We start from the raw sequence: 9727 nt of genomic DNA on the forward strand, positions 1-9727 counted from the left end.
TGAGAGAATACCTCCAAGTTGCGACCGACAATCATAATTATGACATACATAGCCCAAATGGTAAACAATTAGTCATTGAGCTTTCTGTTGCTAATCAACGAGCAGGTACATCCTGATCGGGGAATTGTAAATCTTATGACGAGTCTGACGACGATAGCTTTGATGAGGATTACGAGACTGAAGAAGACAAAAATTCTAATTGACATTTAGCATTTTCTATATCAAGTGTTTGTGTATTTTGCTGAGTAAAAATTAGTATAAGGTAAAAAATTATCAATAATAATTTATAAAAATAATTTACCAGCTAATTTAGAAGTACAACTTGCAAACTATTTGTCCATACCAATATTTTTTTTAAAAAAAACAAAACACACTTTTTTTTCTATTTAGGAATGATAAAAAATTAGGAAGTCGATCCAAAGCCTATTCCAACTTTGAACCGACATTAATAAAATAAACCGTTCAATATATTGCAATGTCCCAAATAAAAAAGAGGAAAAATTAAAATATAGGAGCGGTATAATTTTGCTCCAACAGAAATTGGAGGGAAAATCAAACATAGGAACGGTTATTTAATATTTGACCATTGCAAAATATGAAATTAAATAAAATTATTTGTATAAAATATCTATTTCTAAAATGATTAAACGATCCCTAAATATTCCCATAGATTGCTTGTTCACTTCCCTATTACAATGTCTTAATATTCGGGACACTGATTAATTTCAAACTTAAACTCATAATAATACTTTGCATATGTGAACATATCTAGTGGTCTGATCTAAAATCAAATTGTCTGATGGATAGTTACATCATTTTTAACCTCATTGATTATCTATCAGATACGATATCTTAGTATCCATATAACAAATATTTCAAAAACTTATAATACAATATCTTACTATCCAATGGCCTAATAAAAATTTTAAGATGCCACTTACATATATGTAAGATTAACACGTGATATAAATAAACAAGTAGATCCTGGATCAATCAACACATGTGCACTAGAATCGCAAATAGAGAAGGAGCCAGTGATAACCTCAGGTGTCGTAGGAGCTTGTTCTTTTGTGATTGCATACACCCTGGCTTGTGGTTGAGGCTGACTACTTTGTCCTGTTGACATCATAGAAAGATTCCCGCTACCTCGACCACCTCTACCTCGTCCTCTGCTCGTACCTGCCCATTGTGAGTTTTCCCCCATATTGCTAAACTTTGAAGTCTGAGGTCTTCTGGAATTATCCCTCCATGTAGGACAGTCCCTGATAATGTGTCATGGTTGATGACAACGATAACATACAATTGGTTGAACTCCCTAACATTCACCAGTGTGTCTCCTACCACAGTTAGCACAAGAGGGAATAGATCTTCCACTAAACGATCTGGTTGGACCCTGTCTTGCTCCAGATCTAACTGAAGTAGGCCCACCTCTACTCGAAAATACTGAAGAAGACCTGCTAGTCTGACCTACTCCTCGGCCTCTGAACCAACCCCTCTGCGGACCAGAGCCCCTAAAGGAAAATGCACCACTCTGTCCCACCGTAGGATTCAGGTTACCTGTCAATTTCTTTCGTTTAGCTTCAGTTGAGCTCCTTTCAATGGATGTCTCCTCTGCCCTCAGTGCCACTTCCAGCAGTGCACCATAACTCAGAGGTTTGATTGCTATTTTCTCCCGAATCTCAAATCTCAACCCTCTTTCAAATCTGTCTATTCTTAATTCATCAGTACTCACTTCTTCTGGGGCATATTTTGACAATCTCACAAATTGCAGTTCATATTCAGCAACAGATAACTCATTCTGCTTTAATTCCAGGAATTCAACTTTTTTACGGTCAGCAAATTCTTTCAAAAAGTCATTCCACGTCAAAGTGGCTGGTCGATTCCTGTTCCCTGGGACTGTTTCCCACCAATCTAAGGCATCTTTCTCCAGTAATGACACCGCATACCTCAATTTTTGCTCAGAAGTACACTCGATCCTGTCCAACACCCTTTCCGTGTTTCTCAGCCATTCCTCTGCTTCAGCAGGATTAGTTGTACCGGCAAATACCTTCACCCCCTGTCTCCTTACTATTTCATAATTTTTGTCAATAACTACATCATGTAGTTGTGATTGTGGCGATGGAGCCATCCTCTGCATCATTTCCATAAACTGTTGCATAAAAGGGTTTATTTCTGGTTGTGGGGCATTTCTATTTTGGGATTCTAACCCCTGATGTTCTGATCCTGAATCATGACCCTGCACAGACTCTATTGACTCAGCTGGGCCAGCAGCGTTCTCTATTGACGCCTCCATCCTATATAAATTACACACACGTGAGTAGATTCCTAACGTATACACGTTAAATATAAAATAACATTTCATCTACTATCCCAAGGAAATCTAATCCCTGTTCTGATACCACCTAATGTAGCACCCCCTTCGCTACAAGGGCTATATCTACCCTAAACGTCATACTTATAGCAATTCCTGTGTTTATAAATATAAATGCACATAATAATTTAATCCATATGAATACGTAACCCCAACGTCATAACAACATAATCAACCCACAACATCATATATACAAATCAAACACCTCGAGTAGTCCATCATAGTTAATCTCCATTCCTACGTTCTCTTTATACAAACAAAATAAGATTTGTACTCTAGCTGACAAAAAGGAGAAACAACATATTGGCCCGACCTGACTGAGTATAGTGCGTAGACCTATTCTCAACAGTCAGATACCTCAAAGTCTACTCCTGAAAGAAAATGTCAACAGAGGGATGAGCCTGCCACTCAGTAAGTAAATAATCAGCCCTATCTACATATGTACATCAAACACAGCCCAAACATGACAAGTAGGCAACATGCATGGATTACAGTCAATTTAACTCCAACACAATCAATTGTAGTATACCACATAGCTATCTCACAATAAAATAATCAATTAAACTTCTTTTTCCCTAGTTTGCTTACCAGAAGGTGATATCGTGTTTTTTCCCGTCAACTCAATCTCACCGTCATATAAATTTAAGTGAATCCCCTTGACAGCCGGCTCATCAATCTCATTTCGCATCATAGCTCTTTCAATTCGCATCATAGCTCTTTTATTTCGCATCATAGCTCTTTTCACATCACATCTTTTTCATATCGCATCAAAGCTCTTTTCATTTCATTTCTTTCTCATATCGCATCAAAGCTCTTTTCATTTCATTTCTTTCTCATATCGCATCAAAGCTCTTTTCATTTCATTTTGCCTTATAGGCTTTTCAACACATTAAGGGGTATTCATGCCATAATTATATTCAATTTCCACCACTCCCTCATTTCCACATATCACCATTCTTGTGAGCAACTAGGTAAAACAATATATCATTACATATTCTCAGTTTCAAACATCCACAATACATCAAACAACAAACATATTATTCGAACGTATTTCCTCATTCCACGTACACAATACCATCAATCAAATCAAATCATTCATCACTCATATAGTTTCAGACAAATCAGTGGCAACATGAACCACAAATTTATATAACAGTAATAGCACAAATAAAGAGAACATATATAGATAATACTAATTATTTACTTACCTCAACCTCACAACGGTTCTTTTTACTCAATCGCTAATTGTCGGTCCTTTCACCTCACCCCGTATCCTAATGGGTTATATCACATACAATTAGTATATCGAGAATAGTGTAACTTCTTTTAAATATAATATTAAATCTTATTCGTACGGATTTCCAATAATTCTTTAATATTCCACTTCTATCGAAATATAAATTTTCATTCTAGTTCTTCTCAATAACTAGACACTATAGGCTTCAATAAAAATATTTATAATTTATCAAGTGATTCATAGGAATTTATTTAACTAAACCCCTTATACATTTATAACTATCATTTTTAATAACATCCTTAAATTAAATTATCATTAAAACCTCATTCTTCCTCTTTAACAATATATTATTTCTTAAGTATAGTTTTCAGAATATTCCTACGGATTTCTTATCAATTTCTCGCTATTATATAATTTAATTAAATAACAATACGTAAAATTGCGTATTTAGTTAACAATTCCGATGGAATTATATAAATTAGCTATAGCAATACTCAAATCTAATAAATTTAACAATCTAATCGACCAACGATATCATTTTTATATCCAATTTAATATTTAATTCGACACTATTTTAAATAGCCAAACTCATAAAATACTCCGATTAAATAGTACATCACTTAGTATAAACAACATTTAGTAAATAAACTAATTAAATAATATAATTATATAAATTAATAAAATTTAAAATGATAAAATCGTACCTCTGTTTCTTTCTTTCCTGCGCAAGAGCAAGCCTCACTTTTTATGTGTGTGTGTTATGCATGTGTGTATGTAATATGCTTGTGTGTGTATTTAAGGAAAAGAGAGGAGAGTGAGGCGGTGGGGGTGATGGCCCACCAAGCCCACTCTCAACTCTCTCTCTCTCTCTTTCATATATATATATATACATATATATATTATTATTACTTACTAATATATATATATATATTTACATATATATATATATGTATAATATTATTATTATTTTATTTATTTAATTAAGTCTTTTATCAAAATACCCATCACATCCCTCCTAAATTTCTTAATTAATATAATTTGCTCTCAAATATTATAACGAGCTCCAATTTCATCCGTTCAAGTTTTATTATATTCCAATTATGGAGAACAATTTATTTACTAATTAACTAAGTTTCATAAAAATTTACCAATTAATCCCCCAATTAGATATTATAATTTTTGGGGCGTCACATCCAAGATTTGGAGAACTAAACTTATGTTCTGGATAAGTCTATCTCGTACTTTGCCGAAAGGGTTCTTGCTAGGAAAACATTTGACGCTCGAGAAATTTACTCAGTGGCATGAGGACAACTAGATAGTACGCAGTATCGTATTGGGCATGATGAGTAACAAGATCTAGGAACAGTACGAGAGGTACAAAGATGTATGGTCAATAATGCACCACATGAATGAACTTTATGCGATACTTTATGAAGGAATTCTTAGGTGCTAGAATAGTTAAGCGATTGTCCATATGAGAGCATCGAGTGATGATACTATCCCTAGTAGAAAAGTTGAAAGACCTCCAGGCTGATTTCGAGAATGAACGTGATCTTACAATCACTACCACCCTTTTTCGATCAATTTATTATCAACTATAACATGAATGGGATTGAGAAAAACCTTCATGAATTGATTAATATGTTGGTCCAGTACAAGACAAGTTGAAAAATCTGCATCAGCCAATACTAGTGGGAGAAGCTTCGATCTCTAAAGCGAAGGGCAAGGGTGCCAAATGGGGGAGAGAAAGAGTGATGAGACTTCTTCTACTGCTTCTAGCACTTCAAGTGATCCTGTTACGCTGTTAGGTGGGGGTAAAGAAAAAAGGAAGATTGTTTGTCAGTCAAGGATACCAAATGATGTTTGCATTTATTGCTGAGAGAATGACCATTGGAAGAGGGAGTGTCCTGAGCTTCTCTCCGATGAAGGTAAAATTTTTAATTGAGTATTAACATAATCACCATTCTACTCATGGTATTGGATACCACTGAATTCATAATCTGTGAATGGTTTGCAGGTGATGATGAGGAATAAAGAAGTTGAAACAAGAAAGTCCTAAGGCTTAGCGATAGAGCGACTAGGAACTTAGTTAGGCTTAGTGGTGATCATGTTAGTATAGCGTTTATTAACCTAGCATAATCGAAATATTGATTTCAATTGTTGTTGGACAATTTTGATTACGTATATTGGTCAATAAAGTCATTTATGTAACATTAAATGAGAGATATATAAAATTGGATTATGCATAATCCAATTGGGTGAAATATAAAATTTATATTATCTTATAATTGGATTATGCATAATCAAGAAGGAAACTTACCGTTCTGATTGGGCAATCTCTTCTAGCTGAGGATGAAAAAGAGTGATGGATTCAAAGAGCATTAGAAATAGGCGATTTACTAATCCAAAATTCTCACCATTAGGAACAAAAGAATAACTAACAGTACAAAACAAGCATCAAAAGGAGATGGACAAATGAGTAATCAAACCCTAGTCTAATAAGATAGACTCCAAGAAGAGCCACTCAACAAGGTCCTAGACGTTGCTTATGTGAAGATTCATTGTTAAATAGCCTTTCTTTCTCCCTGTCTCATATTTCAAGAAGTGATTATCATCATAAGTAAGAAAAAAGGCTAATTGTGATTATGAGATAATTAAAAAAGAAAAGATATAATTTAGCTATGGTTTTTTATGCACTCTATAAATGACATTGCAAAAGCTAATAGGTCGAAAACATTAAACTAAATCAAGCTTATCACATTTTGGAACTAGAAGTATATGAGTACGATTCAGCGAAGGATCAAACCATTGATTATGCAACAAGTTAAGAATGACAAAAGAGGTATTTTTTTCTTATGATATGCTAAAATTTGTGACAAAAGATCTGGGGCATACCATTGGGTTTGGGTGATTTCAAAGGAGATATTTGTGAGATAGCTTCTACAATCTCCTTCTCTTTGTAGGGTTCTTTGAACGGTCATTTCATCTCTTTGATACCTTACCTTCCCTGTGTTAACTACCTCATCAATGATTGTTGGAGAGGGGTATGCCAAGGTGAATAATTCATTGAAAAAATTGATGCCTATGAGATGCTCTCAGTCTACTATTTTTCTTGACACCACGTACACTCATCATTTTCCAGTCCATCGATCTTGTTCAGTTGATGCCTATGAGATGCTTTCAAATGAAACAGCCTTGAGTCTAAATCATTCTCTTTTAACCAATCTTCTTTGCCTCTTCGTTTCTAGATGATCTCATCTCCCATAAAACATCTCAATTTCCTCTCAACATTTTTTCAGCATTTTTAGTCAATGGTCAAGACTTTAGAAATTTAATCCTTTCTTCAAGCTCTTTAATCATTCATTTCAAGTGTCCAAATGATCACTTGGTCTATCTAGCCAGTTACATCCCACAGCTTTAGACTCGCAAACTAGATGTTTAATGTTAAAAGAGGTACAAACAACCTTCCCACTATCAGAAATGATCTTCACACACTCGTCTACCTTCAACCACATTGCCCCAAAGTGCCACACCTTAGAGCAATTCTCGTGAAAATTACTAATTTAGAGTCATACTTACAATTAAAGGAGCAATGAAGGAAAGAGAATCGGGATGACGTCCACTTATGCATTTGATCAAGTAGACCACCTTGAGTTTGTACATGTACAATACAAACGAGCCATGACGTTGTTGGAATGAATGAAAAAAAGCTAGTTAGATTGGTTATTAATCATTCTCCAATCTTTATCGAATAATGTTAGATTGATGAATACGGTAAGAGTTCATCAAGTTGGCAATGTATTTTATTTTTTTTACCACTGATGTTAAACGGGGTTTTCAGTGTCACAATCAAATGCCCACAGATCGAAAGGTGAAACTCGTGGAGTTGGACTATGCATAGATTTAGCAGCTATGAAACCAACTCATGAGGGTCTCGGCTTGATACGTTTCAAGGGGCGAACTTGAAAATAGGGCATCAAAGGTCCTATAGAGACTTGCACTAAGTATTGCAGCTGTGTTTCGTTGGTAGGAGACGTAGGTCTTCTTTGCTATTTTAGTGGATTGGTAGGGAAGATAGTTCACTGACTGAACTGACTTGCGGGAATCGTCATATGGAAACTATTAAGGCTTGATCGGTATGACTGGGATTTTTTGGTTCTGATAGTACGAGATTAGTCCTCGGACTTGAGTAATCATGCCAGTAACGTGCATATGAAGACTGCATTTTGGATATGGTGAGCGGTGACTGTGTCGTGAGACATAATCGTCATAATCCTTATCCAGTGCATTTCGAGAATGTAGCAAGGACGGTGGATTCCAAGAGAGGATCTATCCCCTGTCAGTATATGTCAGTAAGTTCTCCTATTCACACTAAGATAGTTTAGACTCTGAAAGTATTTAGCCAAAATGATAGATCGATTAGGCAAAGTTTTTAAGATCAGGTCAGTAGAGTAAATGCGTCTCGAGTATTAAGCATTTTTGCCTAGTCAAAGATGGAAACCGACACCTAATTCCATGCCCAATTCTAAGATTGGGAGATGGTTGGCAGTAGGACCGTAGTCGTACATATTCAGAGCCTACATGTTCACACCGCTATTCACCTAGTTTGTAGTACCATAGATCGTTACTACACGACCACCCATGGTAACGAGCTATTTCTGATTATATGATAATTTAAAATAATTAATTAAAATATATTTATTTAATTTTGTTGGTCGCACACACCCAAGCCTAGTTGAGGGTGTTCCTAAAGAGTCACATCCTACCACTATAATGGGATGGAATTAATTTGGGATTAATTCCAGAAGAGTCGAATTAATTTAATTGAATTAAATCAAATCTTGGAGAGAATAAATGATTAGATCATTTATTTAGACCAATTTATTCATTGGATGACTTTAATTTAATCAATTGAATTAATTAGAATTTTAAGTTAGCTATTAAAATTAATTGGATTAATTTTACTGCTTGGTCCGATATATGAATTGGATTATAAGCTAAAAGAGATAAAAATAGAAGGCTTGGATCCTTTAATTGGATCAAAGTATATTTTAATATTGGACTTATAAATTAAATTAGGTTTGATTTAAAGTCCATTTGAAAAAAAAAACAAAAAGTTTCAAAAAAATAAAAAAATGGCAGTAGATGTGCCGACAAGCACATTCCTGCGGGCATGCGTGCTGGCAAGGGCGCACGCACGTCTGCGCTGGAATGCGCGGGCATGCATTGGAAGTAGATCCACGAGCGGGGTGTGCGTATTGTTTGTTGATGTCTGCTTTATGTTTTTTGAAAAAAAAAATTCAGAATTTTCTGCATATTTTTCTGAAACAGTAAATTTTGGGGAATTTAATTTTTGGTTGAGATGTGATATTTCCCAAAATTAAATTACTAAAATTAATTTGAATGGGTTCTCAAACAAGAATTAATTTTTTGTATCGGTTGCACTTATGTCCATAAATAAATTGCATTATTTTTAATATAAAAACCCTCGAATTGGATATGTGATTCATATATGATATTGGATATTATTATTATAATGCATGGTTTGTGTTATATTTGTTGTGCATTTTTATTTTGAAAATAAATGTGTTCTTTTGTTAATTTGATTAACATGGATAATCACAAAATCCATTGGATGGTTTATTTTCTGTTGGGTTGTGGCATGCGTGCCACTTATTTTCTTATCTCTCTGTATTAGCCTAATTATTTAAGACATGCTTTCTCCCTATTTATGTACTTCCCGCAACTTCTATGGCAGGTTTCTTTTTAGTTGTAATAAGTGTAATTGGTTAGGGAGGTTTAGTTTTATTTTTTGTAACAATTGAAAGGACTAGCGCAGACAATAGAGGCCTGTGGAGGAGCCATGGGTTGGCTCATGGAGAAGAGGTCCAAAGGATGGAGCCCACGGACGAGATGAAGAAATAAAGAGAGATTTTAAAGCCCAAAGTATGTTAATGGGCCTACCCTAGACTGACCATATATCTACTATGAGCACAATAGATCGCATAGGCGGCTTTTGATTATCCAATAGTGGCGTGCTACACTTTTATTTTTACGTTCGATGAATTTTAATTAATGTTTTTAATATTTAGAATATCACGCATGAAAAATATTAAATG

At 34.7% G+C, this 9727-nt stretch overlaps 1 protein-coding gene across 4 annotated transcripts; it reads right to left on the reverse strand.

The window, feature by feature from the left end:
* Positions 1 to 873: 873 nt before the first annotated feature.
* On the reverse strand, positions 874 to 4462 carry LOC148787178 (uncharacterized). 4 transcript variants are annotated; one of them, XM_088883267.1, is made up of 4 exons: positions 4313 to 4462; positions 3580 to 3645; positions 2685 to 2742; positions 874 to 2294 (listed from the first exon to the last, which is right to left on the reverse strand). In XM_088883267.1, the coding sequence occupies exon 4, from the start codon at positions 2291 to 2293 to the stop codon at positions 1316 to 1318; it is 978 nt and encodes a 325-aa protein (XP_088739393.1). In that variant the 5' UTR covers position 2294; positions 2685 to 2742; positions 3580 to 3645; positions 4313 to 4462; the 3' UTR covers positions 874 to 1315. The 4 variants fall into 4 exon arrangements, with proteins under 4 accessions (XP_088739393.1, XP_088739395.1, XP_088739394.1 ...); XM_088883269.1 differs by lacking the exon at positions 3580 to 3645; XM_088883268.1 differs by lacking the exon at positions 2685 to 2742.
* Positions 4463 to 9727: the final 5265 nt, after the last annotated feature.

This window comes from Sesamum indicum, linkage group LG8 (assembly GCF_026168435.1).
Source record: "Sesamum indicum cultivar Baizhima isolate 11 linkage group LG8, ASM2616843v1, whole genome shotgun sequence".
Taxonomy (NCBI): Eukaryota; Viridiplantae; Streptophyta; class Magnoliopsida; order Lamiales; family Pedaliaceae; genus Sesamum; species Sesamum indicum.